The sequence below is a fragment of the Ambystoma mexicanum genome, chromosome 9, assembly GCF_040938575.1.
Source record: "Ambystoma mexicanum isolate Mex_15411 chromosome 9, UKY_AmexF1_1, whole genome shotgun sequence".
Lineage (NCBI taxonomy): Eukaryota > Metazoa > Chordata > Amphibia > Caudata > Ambystomatidae > Ambystoma > Ambystoma mexicanum.
In genome coordinates, this window is record NC_090931.1 from 750409781 (window position 1) to 750431026 (window position 21246).

Below are 21246 nucleotides of genomic sequence, written 5' to 3' on the forward strand. Positions count from 1 at the left end.
CATATCAGGACATTAGCACAATTGTTGCATAGTGCACCTTACCACAGTTGAAGTCAGTGGCACTGCTAAAATTAGTGCACGGTTGAAATGTGTGCACTAATTATCCCTATAGGTCCCAGGTGTAATATTCTCCTTCGCAATTTAGCACCACCAGAGAAACATAACACAAAAATGCAATTTAACACAACAGGCTTAATTTGCATAATCCTATGTAGTTTCTTAAATCTTACACCATATACCCACGATCTGAACATTGTAAACAAGAAGACATGAACCAATCCTCCCCAAGACCCACACAACTCAGTGGGCCTGATTTACAAAAGCATTGTTAAATAGGAAAACCTCATTGAAAATGCTTTGTAAATAAGGCCTGGTCTCTTCTATTGTGTCTGCAATTGTTTTAAATACCACAGTGACAGAGGCTGGGGTGGGGGTGGAACATGAAGGAATAGAAGGACAAACTCATACCTCATTCCCCTTGCTTCCAGCATTACCCTTATTTTCTTTCGTTTTCTACAAGGATAGAATATTAAACATTAACATATAAAAATCATTCCACAATATAAATTAAAACACACGTATTTTAGAATTGTTAGCTCATGGGTCTGGATTTCTGGATAAGATGCCAGCATGTTTAACTAGAGGCCAAGTAGAATACAGCAATACAGGCGGGGAGGGATTTCCCAGACTGCCCCACTAAGACCCCTCAAAACATCACAGTGGGCACACACTTTCAAAAGAGCAGACGGTTCATATTTCATTTAATTTCCTCACTTGGAATAACTTTTAAGGCGAATCACAAAGTTGACACATTTCGGAATAGTGTAATGCTGAGTTTTGACCAATAGGAAATGAACCGCAGGGCTGAGACAGCCGCCGAAGTCTGTGGCTCGTTTAACTCGTAACTTACTCTAAAAAGTAAACGCTGAAATCCTAACTCTAACTCTAAGCACTCTGAACTAAGTCTAAACTGTAAACGAAGTCTTTAAACGTACTCTGAACTAACTCTAAACTATACAATTAACTAAACTATACAACAAAGTGTGCAGTGGGGTAATCAACCACGTACAAAGGCTACTACTGTTGGCACATTCCATGGCATTGTGGTAGGTAACACCATGCAATTAGTACATTCATGTCAGAGAGAGAGAAATATGCCTCACCTTCCAGGAGCTAATGCTTAACAGGACCTGTTTTACTTTGGCCTGCGTTTGGACTGAGCAAAGTGAAACACGTCCTTTGGGGCTGCTAGAAGGTGCAACACACTTCCATTTCGCTCTTGTGTGATGTGCTTGTGACCAGTAGGGCAAATGAATGTCACCGCAACGTGGCTATGAGCGCTGGTCTTTGCGCTGTGGCACTGACCACAATTTCTTGAATGCTGCCAACACTAGCCCATATATGCATGCACAAGTGCATTTACTCTATGCTAATTGCTAAACATGCCTACACCTGTACACCTGGATTTTTTCATGGCAATTCACGGTAATTTGTGAATTGACACGGGAACATTTTTTGCCATTTCACCGTAGTTGCTATGTTGTAACAGCTTTCATTTTTTTGTAATACATGCGTTGACAGCCCCTTGCATTTGACATGTTCTGTTTTTTGGCGCACTAGTGTCAGACAGCCAGGGAAACTGGTGGCCGTGTGTGTGGGTAATGTAGTGGGCTGTAGAGGGCTGGGTGTTGGTCTCGGCTTCTACACCCTTTACCCGATTAAATCTACCCTTTGTTTGGTGTGTACATTACACTTTCATTTCCGCACAACGTCACTGAGTATTTTGTGAAATAATGACCTTGGGGTAATGTACGGATATAAAAAATAAGTTACATAAATACAATATAGAACACACTTACAGAACTCACAATGATGTAGTCAATCTCACTCGCAGGAAAGGCATGAGAGATTTCACAACGCCACATCTCAAACTTAACTCCTCCACCACCACAATTCAAGTACTAAACCACATCTCAAATTAACTGCACCACCACATCTCAACTTAGCTCCTTCACCACCACAATTTAAGTACTACACCACATCTCAAATGACTCACACCACCATATCTCAACTTAACTCCTCCACCACCACAATTTAAGTACTACACCACATCTCTCATTACTCACACCACCACATCTCAACTCAACTCTTCCACCACAATTTAAGTACTACACCACATCTCGCATTACTCACACCATCACATCTCAACTTAACTCCTCCACCACCACAATTTAAGTACTACACCACATCTCGCATTACTCACACCACCACATCTCAACTTAACTCTTCCACCACCACAATTTAAGTACTACACCACATCTCGCATTACTCACACCACCGTATCTCAACTTAAATACTCCACCACCTCAACTTAACTACTACACCACATCCCATCTTAACCACCAGGCCCCATTAACCACATCTCAAATGATGAACGCTGGCAAGCATCTCACGTAAGCTTCCTCTCGCACAGGTTGGGAAAGGACAAGATGGTAGGCCCCGGCCTGCAGCATCCGCAGAGAACCTCTGCTGGTAGGGAGGTGAAGTCTGCCTCTGACGTCTGAGGCCTATCATACTTCCCCGACCCACTTACGCGGGTTGGGGGCGGGCACCATGAAAGTCTATTCCACTTGCTGCCCGCACTGCATGGGCATGCTCGTCTCTATTATCATCAAGTTTTTTTAAAATCTAAAACGGCATCTTACCTTTAGTGGAAAGGATGTATGCGACTAAGATGTGACGTTGATAATTACAGGAAAGATGGAGTTGTGCTAATTTACGAGAGCTTCTGTAAACGTATTCGTACCAGTTGGTTCAGGCCAAGGTGGGAGAGGTGCAAAGGGTCTTATGTTGAAGAAAAGGTGCGCAATGGGGCAATTGATCTTAATTCATGTACATAGATGTTCTTAGAAGTTTGCACCGACTTTCTTCTAGGCATCAAAGTTACATATTAGCATCATTCCACAAATTGTAAAATGTAAGTTATTAAAATATGCTGTTATTAGATACCTCCTTTTTTGAAATAACTACTACCTGTGTTGGATGAGAAACACTTGTAGAAGTGACCTAGAGCCTTCAGAAAATGACTGCAAAACGTGTTTCCAAATGGATTGCTGCCCGCTTGCTTTGAGCCCAGGATCACACAGTTTAGTTGAAGTGGGATTTGAGGCATGTTTGCAATTTAGGCACTTGCCATTTATTTCCTCGACCCAAGTTGGTTCAAATACGCCAAGAGTGGCTTTCAAGAGCTAAAATAAGACCCACTGAGTGGCAATCACATAATAAAGCAACCTCTTATGTTCTGTTATGTTAATGGATTTGTATCGTGCCAAAGCCTGTAGGCATCCAGGCGCCCAACTGAGAGGATTATATACTATATCAGTTCTTGTATTATTCAAACAGTCTAGCCTTCTGGTGCTGCCTGAATGCTAGGTGATTTTCTTCCTTGTGAAGATTTTGCAAGCTTGTGCTGCTAGGGCATGGAAAGCACAACCTTTTCCACTGGCTCTTTTTATGCGATCAACTTCTAGGCAGCAGGCCTTGGCAGATCGAAGATTTCTTTTTGGGCAATAGACATTCAGCCTATCCTTAAGATACGTCAGAGCATTTCCAAAGACACATCTATGATAGATAGCAACTTAAACTGGATCCTTACTGAGACAGGCAGCCAATGCAGATCCCTCCGAGCCGCAGAGGTAGGTCCAGTACGACTCATCTGATGTATAATGCGTACTGCAGCATTCTGCACTTTTTGCAGTTTCTGGACATCTCCCTTGTATGCCCCACCTAAGAGGGCATTGCAATAGTCCCCTCGTAGGAGTATCACCGCTCTGACGAATGTAACACGATTTTCCTTTGAGACCAAGTTGGCAACTTGGCGTAACACTTTAAGATGGTAATTAGTATTTTTCACGACTGTTTAAGCTGGCTTCCAGGTAAGTGCCCAAGGTTTTCACCTTGGACATAACTGCTATCTGGCTACCATCAATCATTAAACTTGCAAAAGCCTCACTCAACCTATCTCTGGCATGCCGAAACCCATAGATCATGAGCTTGGTCTTTGCTGAATTTAGACATAACCAGTTAGTTGTCCTCCACCCCTTGATGGTTTGATAGACGAAATCCAGCTTTCCCTGATTAGTTTTGTGATTACCTCTGATCTGAAGTGCCAACTGGAAATTGTCTGCGTAGTTAGAGAAAAAGAAACCCAATTTTTCATAGTCCATACACAAAGGGATAATATGTATATATTAAAAAAGCAAGGGGGAAAGACATTCCCCCTGAGGGACTCCACAGTTAGTGATTTCAGAATCAGAGGATTTTCACCCCAAAGAACTCATGAGCAACGGCCCTCGAGAAATTATTTTAGCCATTTAATAACCTCTGCTGAAAGGCCCCTCACGGAAGCCATCCGATCTAGCAGAATCATGTGATCGAGCAAGTCGAAAGCCGCCGATAACTCTAACAATAACAGCAGCCCCGATTTACTCGGCTCTGTCCTGGATAACATATGAGTCTGTAAATCCCGTAATGCACTCTCGGTACTGTGGAAGCTGAGAAAACCAGATTGCTTTTTATGCAGAATGCCTGCACCCGAAATATGAGATTATAGTTGCACAGTAGCAACTTTATCAACCAATTTCAAGAAGAAAAGGATATTCGTAATTGGCCTAAGATTTGCAGCGTGTTTTGGATCAGAACCCACCTTCTTTAACAGCGTAGTAACTGCCACATCGTTTATAGACTGCAGAATGACACCTGTACGAAATGAGGCGTTAACAAACCTGCATAGAAACGGCGCAAGGATTTGCTTATGCTCCAGGATTATCTTGGAGGGTAAGAGTTCTCCTGGGCAGCTAGTGGGGTGCATAGTTTTAAGATCATTATGAATGTCTGCCGTAGTCATTGGGTCTTTCCCCTCACTCTGGGGATTCGCCTTAGCATTTACATTGCTCTCGTCCTTATTTTCCTTATTGCCGCAAGAGATATTGGCTGTTGGGTGTGATTCCTGCCTAGTTAGCTCTTCCTTGATCTTTTTTTGCACTTGATGCAATTTGTCAGAGAAGGCTTTTTGAACTCTTATACAGTCATCTTTGGTGGCACGGGCGTAATTTTAGGGGGGGGGGGAAAGGGGTGTTTGTCCCCCCCCCCAACTTTCATGTCACACCATTTTGTCCCCATTCATTTGACTTGGGCACCTTTTCTTCAGATGTCATGTCCCCACCCAACATTTTCAGAAAAGTTACTCCACTGTTTGGTGGGTTTGATGACAGGGTCTGTGACTGTAGGTTTTTCCCAGGTTCTCAGAAGTCAGAAAAGTTATTTTGTTTGGTTACCGGCCTGATTTATTTGGTCATTGGAAAGGCTACATTTTGCTCCTATAATCATGGTCCTATACTCCTTTTTCCTTGAGTTTCCACGCTGCATGATTTTCAGAGCTTTTTTCCTTTCAACCAGGCATGTTCCATATGCCTTTTACTAGCTTTAAGTTTCACTAAGGCCGGAGAAAAACATTTCTGGTAATTAGGAGTATCTCTGGCTACTCTGGGTTTCAGTGGAGCATAGCTGTCTAACATACTTGTTATCTCCTCATTTTAAAAAAATCTAATAAGCGTGTCAGGGTCACCAGAGTCCTCTGTTTTGCTCAGTAGGGCATTTAGACACTCAGAAAGAATAGGTGCTGCGATGGCTTTACAGTTCCGATTTAGGACCTTACGCAAAGGTTCATGCGCTTTAGTTAGAGAAGAGAGGAGCTCAGACCATATGTATACATATATACCTGACAATGTATACATCCTTTCGGAAATATGTTTAGCAAAACGAGTTCTGGCTGTACTGTCTCCATTCTGAATGGAAGAGTGCAAGTACCAGAAAGCAAAATACCACACGCCTAAAAAACACCCCGGGGGGTTGCAGCTGTGCTTTTGGACTAAAAGACACAACAAAAGAAAATGCAATAAAGTAACCTGTCAGAATTGCTCTATTCCATCAGGCCTGACAATGGGCAGATTTTGCTTGCTACAAACAAACGGCATTACTGGATAAGTTGTGGTTGTTTGGTTACATTATTACATGCTATGTAGACATGATTGTGTATGTATTCCCTTGACTGATCCATTTCACTTTACTTTCATTTTTGTCGATTAAAAATATCTTACTATGCAACAAAAAAAATCTTTTTACTATGGTTGTTAGAGAAATGATTGATTTCTTCCAAAAACTTAAATGGGACCGTTTTGTTGTGTGTGTTATTACAAGTTTGTCACTGGTCCTATTCACTGAATTATTTTTGTGGCCAGGCCTCAGTTTTGTGAGTTTGTTACTGGATCAGTAGAGCACAGTGTAGTTTCTTTGTGCATACAACATTTCAGCGCTTGCTATATTTGATAGAAATTACCTCAAAATACACCATCGCACATGTAATGGCTAGTACTTAATGTTTGCTCCAAATGGCAATTTCATTTAACCGTTGTTGCTGTTAGGTGTCTAACATTTCAAACCATATAATTTTGTCCAAAGTCGATTTACACATTGTGGGAAGAGGTAGTGGGCGTTCAGGAAAGCATGTACCTGAACGACTGTAATAATTAAAATTCACATGACAATGTACTGCCCGAAAGCGTGTAGGAGAGAAATACAATCCCATGGGTGCTCCGCTGCCACTGGTAGACACAACACTGCACGGTATCACAAGCACTGCCTTGTGCACAGCTTCCTTCCCACAGCTGCAAAAGGATGAGCAAAAGTGCCCCCCCCGCGTCCCCCGTGAAACAGAAAAGGACCCCCACTGTGTAAACTGCTGTCATACTCCTTCTCTTTCTTTGGAAAGGTATTAAAAGGACATTTAGCAGCAGCCAGAGCAATACAGGTTTTTCAACAAGCTCAGCATAACCCTCTTTTCTTTGGTATGTGTTAGGTCATCACAAACAGTTTATGATCAAATTACTTTCTCAATTTCCTAGGGGGTCAGTTTCAAGGCAAAGCGGATTAGCAAAAGTTTCGGAAAACATTGTTTCCACCACTTTCACTGATCCACTTAATTGTTCCTGCATTCGTGAGTCGGAGTTGGGGCGCAGGGCAGACGCCATCGCTCCCTCTCCCTGCTTGACAAATGCAGGTGCATTAACGCCAGCATGCATTTTCATGCCGGCGTTAACGCAATGGGATTACGATGGAATGCACCGGAAATGACCATGTGGTGAAAGCAGGCGGATTCCACGGGAATCTATTGTAAATGTCACCTGCAAAGCATAGTTTGGAGGCGGCATTTACACGTTGACACTAATGTGGTGGAAAAGTGCATAGTTTTACTCCTCCCTTTCCCGCCACATAGTGGATAGGAGGAAGATAACACCGAGTGGATGTTTTGCACAAAAGGAGAAAAAGACGAAACCTACCTGTTGCCGCCCTACCTTCTCGGATAACCAGAGAGAAACCAGATGCGAACTGAAAACTGCATAGCTCCACAGTGAAAAGATAAATGGCGAGAGACATAGGTCAATTCGTGGAATCTTACAGGGCTTTTAGAAAGCAACACTTCAGGGAGAAACTGCCTCAGAGTTCGGCACCTATGATGGAGATCAGTAGAGTTGCAATTCACCTCTTTTCTGTCACTGCTTCCTCAGTACTCTCCACCAGCCACGTGACAGGAAGATGGCGTCAGCAAAACATCAACGGTAAGAGAATGATATCAACCAACTCATTTTCTTTTTTAAAAAGCATACATTTCCGAATTTCCTACAATATCAGCAAGGGTCACCAGCCTTAACACACTTACTAGTTTTGACTGCTACTTGCTGCTTTGTTGTCACCTGTTAAGTAAAAAATCTTGGCACAGTATATTTCAAGTGATGCATAGAATGGCGGATGCAGAAATATCCTGCAGAGGCACTAAGGCGGCTTAGTTTTGGCTCATGTGTGCTGCTTTGGCACCACCTAGTGAGGAGCCATTGGGCCGCATTATGAGTTGGGTGGTGTGGGATAAATGCAGCGGTATTGCAGTTGGTGATGCATTACAGCGCCGCCCAACTATGCGTTCAGTGGAAAGTTGGAGGATTCACCCCCAGCTTTGAGCTGGAGGTAAACCCACCAATTTTCCACCCATTTTCAGCGGAATTACTGCTGCAGTAATTCCACTGAAAATGCCCCATTGAGTCCTATGAACCAAAAAAGAATGTATACGTACACTGCCACCGCCACTTGAAATCGGGCAGTAATACTGCCGGACCAAGTGGTGGTAATGGTAACACAGTTTGGTGGTATCCTGGTGGATTTACCGCCCGGATACCACCAAACCCAAAATAAGGCCCATAGTGTTAGCTCATTGGTGGCGTGTTAGCACCATGATTACCCTTGAATCATACATGGTTCTCAAGCTTCCAGACGGGAGCCCCGAGCTTGCTGTGCCTGGTGTCTCAAACTGATCCCAAGGAGGCTGAAATAAGTCTGGGGTTGCTTGTGATCTTGTGCAGGAGGATTCTTAGCTATCCGTTTGGCCTGGACTGTCTCGTTGGGGTGGGTTCACTCTTGATTTGTACATGGTTTTCCCCTGCTGGTTTTCCCTTTAAAGCCTTGCATTCACCGCTCTACACTGCCCAGGCACCATGCTGTGAGGCTACATCCTTTGGGGGCATAGTTGGCTCTTGTGGCATCTCCATTAACTGACTCTTGGACGGGGCTTCAGAACCAGCCAGTGGGGGCTAAGGGAATTGTTATAGATGGGAGGCAACATGCCTCAAGGAGTGTCCATTGAGGGGCACCAGGACCAGTGACACTGCACTCCTCTTTTGTGGGGATGCTCCTTCAGCCACGACGGCCTCTCACGGTCTCTTTGCCCGGGAACTGGAGGAGGCCTGCACGGCGTAAGGAGTTGTACATATGTTCATGATTTCCTCCTGTTTGGCTTATAGTGTTGAGGTTACTACGATCATGACAGTTTTCAATAAGCATAGTTCACCCGCACAATATCAATGGCCACCCTTTAGTGCATCTGCCATTTTTGCACACAATACTTCAGGTAGATTGGCGTACCAGATGCTGGAACTCTGCTGAGAGGCTTCCATTTGCAGACTCTTCCATGTTCATCACCTTTATGTTCGTTCCCCAAAGGACAAATCTACGACTGAAAGAAAACAAAGAAGAATTATACCCTGGCATATCATTACATGGGCACCTGCTGGCTGGCTTTATGGGCTATTGGGGTGGGCATCAGGATAGGCAGGATAGGCAACAGGACATTGCAACATGTTAGTGCCACAGGAAAAATAGATGCCTAGTCTAAAAGCTACTGGAGGTTTGTGGGGATTTCCTGGCCTATGTGTGCAGACATAAAAACAGCAAACTGGGGCATAAATTGCACATTAAGGAGCATATTACAAGTGTGTGGGTTACAGACACCCCCCCCCCCCCATTCGAGGCAAAGGTCAACATTCGCAATCTCAAGTGAGAATTTGATGATTTAGAGCGTGGTCCCCAACTATCTGTGGGCAATGAGCAACATTTGCAAATCAATTGACTTGACGAGCACCACCTGTACTTTGACAATAACAAATAACATGTCGGCATTCAATTTGTGGCAACATGTTTAGAGCACACAAAATTATTGTAATGCACTTAATGGAACGTGTTAAAGTGATGTAGTGAACTGTAATCTGTCAGGTGTCATTCTAGTCTAGGCACATTGCAATGCCTTGAACTGCATTTCAGATTAAGTTGCTGTTTACAAAGAGTCTTTAGGCCACCAGGGAAGCAGCCATTTCTAGCCACACGAGATGGGGAACATTGATTGTTCTCTTAGCAGGGCACAAGAATTATTAAAGAGGGCTTGGAGATCTCCTGCTAGAAATGGTGATGATTTGGTAGAAAAGTATCTGTTTATGCATGCTTAGATAATGACATTGGTCATAAAATGAACTATTTGGATATGATCGTGAACGGAGGATAGTACAGGGGCAACGCGCTGGGCTGGGACACAAGAGCACGCACTGTAACAGAGATTCGAATCCCGGATCTGGGCTTCGAAACTCAGTTACTAGGTACACTTCTCTTAAACCAATTTAATAAGTACAAAAAAACAACACTGGTCAAAAGAGTTTGTAAACACCATTTACTTGGACTTTGGGCGTTATTCACCTAAGAGTTTTGTGGGAGATTGTGGATTTTAATGCAGTTGGGGTCCGTTATTTTGGTAAAACAAAGTGGTAGGCAACAAAAATAACCTTTTACTGCAGGTTTAGGGTGCTCCCCCCACAAGGGACCTTCTGGAAATTAAATGGAAAGAGGTCCATTTTTAAGTTGGTTAGGCCACCCCATCAGCCTCAGGGGAAGTATTTAGTGGATCCCCAAGATCCCCAGTCGGTCCCTCTCCTCCTCTATCTAAGTCTTACAGCAGTCCCTGGAAGTCACTGCCCCGCGAATAAGGAAGGTCCTTTGAACAGATCAAAGAGGGGTTCTGGTAGCTCGCTAGAATCCCTGAAAGAAATGCCACTGTTACCATTTAGGGAAAACGTGCTCATTTCCCTGAAAGAAATGCCACTACTTCCTTTCAAAGATGACTTGCTGTTAATGTACAAAAAAATACAAAAAAGGGCAAGTTTTACAAACAATCGAGACTACAAACACCTTGGCCGGCGGATTGCAAGACTGCTAGTGAGGGGTTCTACAGAGGTCAGAACACTATTATGGAATGGTCTAAGAAAATACATTGGCGGGTGATAGCATGAGCCCACATGCTCCCATATTGCCTTTGTATGTGGGTGCCAGCAAAAGATAGTTACCCACCACCAGCATACAACTGCTCCAGAGTCTGCAGAGCAGCTGCAACAGCTACAACAAGGTAAAGGAGCCCAAGATTGCAAACAGCAACCATCTGCTCTCGGAGTGTAGAGCCGCGCATTGGCTCATCTGACAACCACTCGCAGCCGAAGCATTAGTAGTTCCAAGGTGAGTGCACCAACCACAGGGCCTGATCACCGCAGTGGACCATGTGAAATCCATTCCACAATTAAAAGATTTGTGTTTAAACATGTTAGAGTATAAAAAGGGAAGGAGTACAGAGATAGATGTGGGATCAAGAGTTGGAGGTGTGAGGTGAAGGCCAGTTCTGGAACGATTGGTGAGGAGGAAATGTGCAGAGGGGAGGGAGTGTAGGTGAAGGAGGCACTATGAGCAGACATGAGGAGGAAGTGAAAACATTAGTCAGAGAGGTAGAGCAGAAGGGAGGAGGAGAGAACAGCAGAGGGGTTGAGAGGAGAGCAAGGCGAGAAGGTGTCAAAAACCCATAAAGCGAAAAAGAGGATTATTAAGAAAGTGAGAGAACAGGAATTTTAGAACATCAGAAAAGAAGAGGAGGGAAATCAATTGAGATTAAAAAAGGAGAGATTGATAATGACCAATCAGGAAGAGAATATAAAATGTGGAAGAGTTAATGACCAATCAGGAAGAGAATATAAAATGTGGAAGAGTTAATGACCAATCAGGAAGAGAATATAAAATGTGGAAGAGCGGGTGGAAGAGGAGAACATTTGAGCATGAAGGAACATCAAGGAAAAAAGGAGGAGAGAGAAGAAGGATATGAGAGGGAAGATGAGATGAAGACTAGTAAGGGGAAAAGAAGAGAGAAGGAGAAAAAGATGTTCAAGAAGGAGGGAAACCAGAGATGGATTGATTTGGGACTCATACTCCCGGAAATACCTCTAGCCCGCAGCAGTAGTGTCCAGGACAGTCCCCGGCTGCCTAGGAATGTTTTTAGCCTGATACTGTTAGGCCCAACTCAGTCTTAAAGTGTCTGATTCCTGATTCACATTTGCAAGGCTCAAGGGATGAGGAGTGGTGGGGCTCGTATTGCCAGAGAGAGAGCGCAACATCCTGAACATTTCTAGGAAAGCCAAGCAAGTAACTTTCAGCACCAAGAAAGAGGTGTGGGGCACTTTTTACCTCAAAGACTATGAGTACCTTTCTATACAAGATCAAATCAAAGTCTGAGAGAGAGACAGCGAGACTGAGGACCATGCTCCTATAGAGAATCCAAACTTGTTTTCTTGAATTCCTACAAAGTATCCTCAGCTAAACCTAATCCCTCAATTGTCTTACAACTTGGCTTTGAGTTGATGTTGATCCCGGGACTGTTACAGACCATATGTAGCACATGGTGCATTTCTTCCTACCTGGTTAACCAGATGTTCCATGGTTCGTTTTGTACAGAATTGTACACCTAGGACCTCATTCTCAAAGATTTAGATTTAAGCAAAATCAGGATGTTAGAATATGCACAGGAGCATCTATAATTTGCACCTGCTACCGTATACCCGATTCTAAAAGCCAAAGAATTGAGAAAATCCAGATATGCTTGGAGAATCTTTGAGATGTTCATGTGCCGGAGTGACTCACAATGTTATGTTCAAAAGCATCTCAGAGATGATCTAGGCTTCCATGGATTTGCTCCAGTTTTAGGTTTAGAAATCAGACATTAGGCAGCAGATACCAATCTGAGATGTTCACAGCATCCCCTGGTTTGTTCAAATGCAAAACTTTAGGAATCAGGCCCCTTGTGTTTTTTCTTTGCATTGGTATAATGATATCACCAGTGGGATTGAGCTGTTTAACAGTGTCTATTTGCAGTGACTGTTGTTGGAGCCACATAAGAAGAGATTGGTCACTGTTGAGGCTGAATTGGTGACTAACAGCTTCTTTTATCTGTGTGCATTTTTAGTTATATAGTCTTTAGGGTGTAAGTTCCATTTACTGTAAAGATGTTTCAGGTGCTAAATAGTGTAGGTGTATAAGCCCATGCCAGTACTTGGCAACATGCCATGAAGGGCCATTATGTACACATTGAGGAGGATAGGAGAGAGTGAGATCCTTCTGGTACCCTACACCTGGTGCTTTTTCAGGGACGTCAATAGTTCCAAAGCATTCTTTAGATGATGTGATAATGATGACTAGCTGGATCCGGCAAATCATACGCTGTTCTAGAGCTGCCTTTCTCTCTCTCTGTCTCACTTTTTGTCCATCTCTGTGGGCGATAGTCGCATAGTCATATGCATGTTGCACGTTTAAGAGAGCCCCCCAGCTGTTGCTGACAACATTGTGACCAGAGAAAAAGCATAGATATCTTGATGGTGGGGGGAGTGTTTGTATGGTTAAAAGTAGAAAAGGAGAAGCAGTGACATAAGCCCTCCCGAGGGGGAGAACGGCCTGGTATTTGCATACATTCAATGTCATTGTCTGGCCCGTAGGAATGTTGCCATAGCAGGCATTACCAAGATGGCCACCAGGTTAGTGAGCCTTGGGCCTTTAAGAACGTGCATGTAATGGAAGGGATCACACAGAATAACCGAACCAACTCAGGAAGATGGCAAAGTACTGTTTTATTAACAATTATCTAAAACAGGGAGTTACAACGAACATCAACGGATGTACACTCGATTTCTCTCAGCAACCTTTTCACAAAACAGAGGTTATATATCAGAAATACATCAGAGGTGATGTCATGCTACGTGGCAAATAATGAAAAACCTACTAAAAGTCTGGATAGGCTTAAGGGAAACATCTAGGTATATCTTCTATAGGAATTAGGATTGTGATGGGCTGCTCACTGTCAGGCAGACAATATATGCCTACCTCTAAAAGAGGTAATCTTCAGAAACATTAGATACACGTTTTCTCATTGTTTTTCAAACTATAACGTCCTTCGTTATATGGACCACTGTAATTGGTTGGCACGCTTAAGCCATGTCTGGAACATTTGGTTCACTTAGCAGCACACAATCCCAGACTGAGGTGCAAGGTGATGAGGCATGACTCTACCTCCCCACCCAATCAGCCCAGTATCTCTCATCACCCATGCCGTCTGCCATGAACATTGTCTTTGAACTTGGCCTGGCAAAAGTATCCTTGTTTTCAGAATACATGGGAGTGCAGTCTCTCACTGTTGTGTTCTGGGATTCCAGGTCCGAACTCTGTTTTCATCCTTAGCTCACGTGACAGGAGAACACGATTTGGTCCATTTTGCAGGTTTTAAATGTCTTAAACAAATTAAACTTGGTCCTCTTGATGTTCTTTCTTTGCGCCTTAACAAGGGATGTTTCATCCTTCGCACATTCGCTCCTTTCCAGAATAGATAGCTGACCCTGGCTGCTTCAGTCCTGACTCCAGGCCAGACAACCTCGTCATGCAGCTCCACGATTCAGCTTATTCTTGCTGCGACCCAGTTTTTCCTTTCCTTCATCACGGGTCCTGACTTAATATATTCATTATACCGATGTCCAGCTTCTATTCAATGGCGGCTTTGCCTGCATTCTATTCACTACGTATTGCAAGCTTCTATGATGACTTAGTCTACTTGCATTTCAGCGTCTGTACAGTTGTTGTATGGTTGATTCTCTGCAGCACTTCGTGCATGTGTAATCTTCTTTTTCATATTTAGAAGTTCACTTGGTTCTTTACTTCGTCATTAGTTTCTGTAGGATCCATACTTCCTCTTTAGCAAGTATCTCGGGAAGTTGTATATGTCTCTTGTGACGTCACTGGCTTCTTTCTCTGCTCTTTTTCATATTCCTTCAGGGAGTTCCTCCCTTATCCCTTAGGTTGTCATCGCTTCGGGAATACATTCGGTACGGTTGTCTCAATGGGTATCGTTTTTCAAACACACGTTACGGTATTGGCACAACTGCTGGTGTCAAACACGGCACGATCTCAGGTCTCCAACATATGGGAGGTAGGGGGGCAGGGTTTCCTGCATAGGCATGCAAGTCCTCGCTTAATATTAGACTAGCCTCGTCTCCCCCACTTAAATCATGTGAACATCTCACATTCAAATTACAAACGTCCCCTAAGAACACCATTACGATGCACTTAATTTACAGACCCCCGGGCCCACCAGGCTCCTTTGAGGAAGACATCACCTCACTAGTTGCCGAAAGCTCCAAACTGTCAGCACAAATGATTATACTTGGAGACTTCAATCTTGGGTTTAATGACCCCCTCGACGTCCCAGCCACTGCCCTGGCCACAGCATTAGAGCAGCATGGCCTCCAACAATTCTGCTCCAAACCTACCCATTCGAAGGGCAGAATCCTCGATTGGGTAACCGCCCTTAACTGCAACATTACCATGAAGGATCCCATACAGCTCTTATGGACTGACCATCATTTCCTCCCATTTGACATTAACACTAGCAGCCTAGTGCATAACAAGCCTGTTACCGCACCAGCCTGCCTAACTAGGAAAAAGAGTAACATCACAGCGGAAGCCTTAATACCCTTGGTAACCCCTATCCTGAACGCACTACCAGCCACAACCGACCTGAACCAATTGGTCAACGTCTACAATAATTCCATGGCCATAGCTGTTGACACTATTGCCCCACTAAAAATGCGCAAAGGGAAACCAAAAGCGCACCTGAATACATGGTACACCCCAGAACTTAAATCCCTCCGGCAACAAAAAAGTAAACTTGAAGCACTATGGAAATCAGCGCCCTCAGCAATTAACAGAACGAATCTCACTAATATCTCCACTTTCTACAAAAATGAGATTATACGCGCAAAGAAAGAATCGCTCAACTCCAGGATTTTGGAGGCAAGCTCCAGCTCAAAGGAGCTCTTTAAGATCCTAAAGGAACTAGAAAACCCCATTCCTCCCACGGATACTTGCACTAAAAATAAACAATGGTGCACAGGGATCCAGAATGCCCTTGTCAACAAAATTTCAGGGCTCCAATCTAAAATTGACAATAAACAACAACAACTCACCTATGTTCCGACCTCCAGTCCCACCCCTCCCCCTCCTACAGCCTCCAGCCCAGGATTCACCTTCAAAAAGGTATCCATACCCGAAGTACAGAAAATCATAGCGTCATTGAAACCTTCGAACTGCAAGGGGGACAGCTGTCCCGCTCAGATTATAAAAGATGCTGCAAGGGATCTCTCCCCATTCATCACAAAATTAATAAACCTGTCTTTCTCTGATAACTCGGTCCCTAGTAATCTAAAACAATCCTGGGTCCTACCACTACTAAAAAAAACTACCCTCGACCCAGATATACCCACAAATTACAGACCCATCACCACTGTCCCATTCCTACTAAAGATTCTTGATAGAGTGGCCTATCTACAAATCCAGGATTACCTTGAGACAAACCATCTACTAGGAATTCGCCAGTCCGGCTTTCGTCCACAACACGGGACAGAAACGGCCCTGGTCGATCTCAAGTGCCAGATAGACGACCTCAAAGACAAAGGTAAAGCTGGCATCCTTCTTCTTCTTGACCTATCCGCTGCCTTTGATCTAGTTGATCACAAAATCCTGTGCAACCATCTGTCATCGGCAGTTCACTTCTCCCACTCCGCAATTTCATGGATCCAATCCTTCCTGGACAATAGGACCATGCGGGTCTTCTCACCCCTAGCAGCGGCCGACCCTATTCCTATTACTTGTGGTGTCCCACAAGGATCGTGTGTATCACCCACTTTGTATAACATTTTTACAAAGCCCCTATTCGACAAGCTGGACCATCTGGGTGTCACCTACACCAACTACGCAGACGACACCCAGATACTCCTCACCTTAACCGGCAACTATAATTCGGACGCCATTTGGATCAATGAAGTCTTCTCCATCATTCAGGCATGGATGGCCACACATGGCCTCTGCCTGAATGATGACAAGACTGAACTGCTCCTTGTCGGCTCACCCAACACCATTCGGAAACTTAGTCCTAGCTACACTAGCCTTACCATTGACGGCAACACCATCACTATCGCCAAGAATGTAAAAACCCTTGGTTTTTACCTCGACACGAACACTAACCTAGCCAAACAAATTAATATGACTGCCTCAGCCAGGGCCTACACAGGCAAACTAATCAGGGCCTGTAGACCGCTGATCTCCCCTAACAACTGCCTCACCCTAGCCAGAGCACTTATACAATCTAAATTACTGCAATAGTCTCTACGTAGGTGCCAACAAAACGGTAATCAATAAACTGCAAGTTATACAAAATAATGCACTCCGTGCCGCCCTGAATATTCCCAGAAGAGAACATATTTCGGCTACCAGAATCGCATGCAAATGGCTATCCATCCAACAAAAAATAGATCTAAAAACTATCTGCCTCACCTATAAAGCACTCAACGGCCTTGCCCCGCCCTATCTCACCAACAAATTCACACTAAGACAGAACACTAGAACCACTAGATCCTCTAATACACTACAATTGACTGTGCCCAAATTCTCCCTCAAAAGAGCTGGTGGTTCCAGCTTCCCAGTTCTGGCTTCACAACTTTGGAATACCATTCCACTGGATATCAAATCTACACCCACCTTCCAACCTTTCAGAACTAAGGTCATCACCTGGTTACTCAACAATTAACCTACCATGATTGAATGCATACCTCCTGCTTGATTGTATTTTTCACCATGCCAGCATATTACTGTGTATGCACGAATTGCTATCCTGTCTTGTATACCTTTGCTTCATCACTGTATAATTGTACCCTACCTTGCCTGTAACTCGAAGATTAAGCGCCCATATACCTTTGGGTCAGGTGCGCTATACAAATTAATAAACAAACAAACAAACAAGCATGCAGCTGCTCCTCTACATTAGTGGTGCTGTTCGACTGCTCCGGGACTAGGTAAGGCTATCTATGCTTTATTCATTTAAAATCTTAGCATCCAACCTTTGCTTTTCATGCGTTCATTCTTTGGTTTATTGTGGCTGCTATGAGGACTTTTGTTTGTAATGTTCCTGTGTCTAAGTGGTGCTGTGCTTGTACACATTTGGTTGACCTTTTGAGTCACCCATTTCATGGCGATGGGAGCTAGAGATATTCGACGGAACTGGGTGTTTAAACTCTGGGGTTTGAACAGCTCATACTTCTTTGTGGTGCCGCTTCGGTCTGATTGTGGCCGCTGAGAGGGGCCATCTCACTGGTGGTGTTGAGAAGGGACCTGTGAGTGGGAGTGTCTGTGGGCAGGGACCAGCTAATGATGTGTCACATCTTGTGGGGGCCCATTTCAACTTGATGGTCGGGGGGCCCCTTGCTTAAAGAGGAGAAACAGTCTGGGGCACCCGTGGGGCGCATACATGATAATTAAGATAAATAAATACTCGCAGATTATCACAAGACAACCCGCCAGCAGGGAGCTGAAATACTAATACTAAACTTACACTGAAAAGCTATTATTCGTTCTTTGTGAGAAAGGGGCTAACGTAGAGAGACCCAAGTAAAAAAGTACTACGGAGGCCCGAGGCAGGAGTTGCCTTGAAGGGCTCCAACAAATGCAGCTTGTAATGTGGTGCTGCTAAGCACACATTTAAAGTCACGAATGAAAGGCGTATAGTGCCATGTCATAAGACTGCTGGCGGCCCACATGGGGGCAGTCGCTGGGGGCCCCCCCTGAGGCTCAGGGTCCCTTCAAACTGAAAAAGCTGAAAGGCCCTGAAGGTGTCTCTATCTGGAGTGGGGTGGTGGTGGGGTGGTTGCAGCTTCGGATGGGATGTGAGTGGGTGTGCGGCCAGGCTCTACTGAGCTGGACATCTCTTGTTGGCCACTCAAACTCAAGCATATGACAGGACGAACAATTTGTGATGTATGCATTTTGACGGCAGCTCCGCTATGTCATGGGAGGTGGCAGAGATGGCAGAATGCGGGCATGGAGTGGAGTTGAACAAGTGCCCGAGAAACAGCCAGCGGAGACTGAGGACCATTCAGGGCACACAATTAATGGTTCCAAAATATTTCCATGTCTGCATCCCCACCCCACACTGCCCTGGAGGATACATTGTTATCTCTGCATCTTTGCCACTGGGCTTCAGGGGTCTTCATCACACTGGGTTATAGAATTTATCATTGGTAGAAAGTACAGCCGGGAATTTGCAACACACTGTTCACATTTCTTTGTCCCCATCTAGGTTCTCCACCACTAATCTCATAGCTGTACACGCACACAGGCTATCCCACCACGCTTCAACTAGACTACTTCTCACCCTATTCATTGCCCTCCTTGTCAACCTTAAAATACCATCAGACAAATCTTGCAGACTAGCTTGCATCGCCCAACTCATCACTTTGCCTCTACAACGCTCCCTGGATGCTCAAAGTACCTAGTCTGTTTATATATCCATCACTACACCCAGATTCTCAAAGTCCTTACACATCTTTCACCCTTTTTTACTCCAGCAGCCTCATGCTACTTAGGTCAACCTCCCCATACAGTTCCTTTCCCTCCTACTCTCTGTCTGTACATCCATACACTCAAAAGACTTGAAAGTGAGCTCTGGGTTCATTCATTATTCCACAGTGAACCTAGCCAGCATTTAGACAGTAGAAGGGCACCCCCCACCTCAATATACTACCAACCTACACTGTGGCTTACTCCTATTTTTCCTACCAGGCCATCCAGACACTTACATAGTTAAATGACATGGGAAGACTCTGACCTGTTGGAAATTCAATAAACTCTGTACCAAAGGGTTTATCAATCCTTATTAGTCATATACGTGCCCTGCTTGGCCGATATGTACACGCAACACTGATGCCTCTTGTCAATACGACTCTGTTCTGTTCTTAAAGGATAGACTGACTGTTGGTACATGCCACACCTGTATCAAATTGCCCTATTCATTGCTAGTATCTTGCCTCTAAAATATTATCTTATATTCCTGTTGTTATCATTTTGCCTCTACAATATTATTTACCGGCCCTGCACAGCGAAAATGTACATACAATTCAAATGCTCGTGACAACCCTTGTCTATTTTCTAATGTAAGCATAGCCCAACTGTTGGTGCATATCACACCTATGTGTAAATTGGCTTGTTGCTTGCTACCATTTTACTTCTACACTTGGGCCTAGTGCAGCTAGTGGCTATCTGCAAAATGTCTTCCTATGTGAATTGCTATGCTCATCTCTACTATATGTCTCGTAAACATACCTCTGTGAATTGTTATGATTCAGCTCTCCCATTTGTCTGCTAAATTTGAATTAGTAAGAACTGCGTTCCTTTGTCTATTTAAATACATTATAACGCCTTGTAATGTTTCTGCATGAACTAAAAGATCAATGTATGAATTAGCTTCTTGGTATATATTCGACCTGTTAGACCAGAATATAACAATTAAAAAGAAACAATGATAAGGGAATATGAGATCATGGTCATTTGCATGTATCAAGCACTTTCGCTATACGTCAGATTCACAACATGCTATATTGGCAACCACCTAACTAGCGCTCTGAGCCTCCACTTTTCGCTACCTAGTACACTGCGGAATACCACCTGGCTTCAATTCTTATTACAACTTAAACTGTTTCTGGGTTCTAAGTTCAAAACTAATAATGAGCGAAAGCCTGAGAGCATAGCCTTTGATGATCACTGCTCATGAAAATGTGTTATCTCCACACCGGCATCATCTCTTGGAACGCTATCGACAGACCATGAGACCCATGTTCTCCCCCTGTGTTCTCCAGCTGCCTTCCATCTTCCACTTGGTCAACTCTTGACTGGGCCACTCTTAGCCCAGACCGGGCAAAACTGTCAGGAATTTAAAATTCCAGATCTGACTAACAGTGGTAAGTCCACTCGTAGGATCCACATGTGACCACACCAATACATCCAATCTCTTCCGCTCGTTGCAACGCCACCGCATGTCTTATTCTTCACCCTTGTTACCTCCTCTTATCGTGCCCATCTTGCAGACCACAATCTGGATGGCCAGGTTGTCAATCTGCCAGCCCTTTTCCGACAGGCTATTCACAGTGGTTCTGCTGTGGTGGCGATTTGGTGCGGTCCGAGGCATCTTAACATAACTTAATTAGAATTTACCAACAGCCTAAGGTTTGGCACACATGACGATTCTGGGCAAGTAGTTGGATGTTTTGGGGACTAGTGGTCAGGGAAACTATTGCAAGAGTTTTGGAGAATGGTAATGTCATTTATGGGGAGAAGTAGGGGGGACGGACCATACGGGCCAAAAGGTCAAATAGGCAGGTTATTGAGTCAGTGGAGGGGAGATAAACAATATTCCTTGAGTATTTTCTCTCTACCCGCACTCTTTCTTCATTATGCCAAGGCTGCCCCACCACTATGTTACCCTAATGGTCTTACCATCATCAAGAGGACACGAAGGTATGGCCCTTTACTTGACTGAGGGCGCTTCGGTTCCCTCGTCTAGCTTTCCTTCTGTGTGCCCTGCATCCTTTCACACATCGTCTGGGAGAAATGGCCGGGCAGACCCCTCTTTAC

At 44.2% G+C, this 21246-nt stretch overlaps 1 protein-coding gene across 1 annotated transcript in view; it reads right to left on the reverse strand.

The window, feature by feature from the left end:
• The window catches only part of STAT4 (signal transducer and activator of transcription 4), a 632296-nt gene that overhangs the window by 265806 nt on the left and 345244 nt on the right, over positions 1-21246 (reverse strand). Inside the window, exons 13-14 of the mRNA XM_069615680.1 lie at positions 9031-9121; positions 469-513 (exon numbers count right to left, since the gene is read on the reverse strand). Coding sequence (XP_069471781.1) covers positions 469-513; positions 9031-9121 — 136 coding nt within the window. The remainder of the gene's footprint in view (positions 1-468; positions 514-9030; positions 9122-21246) is intronic.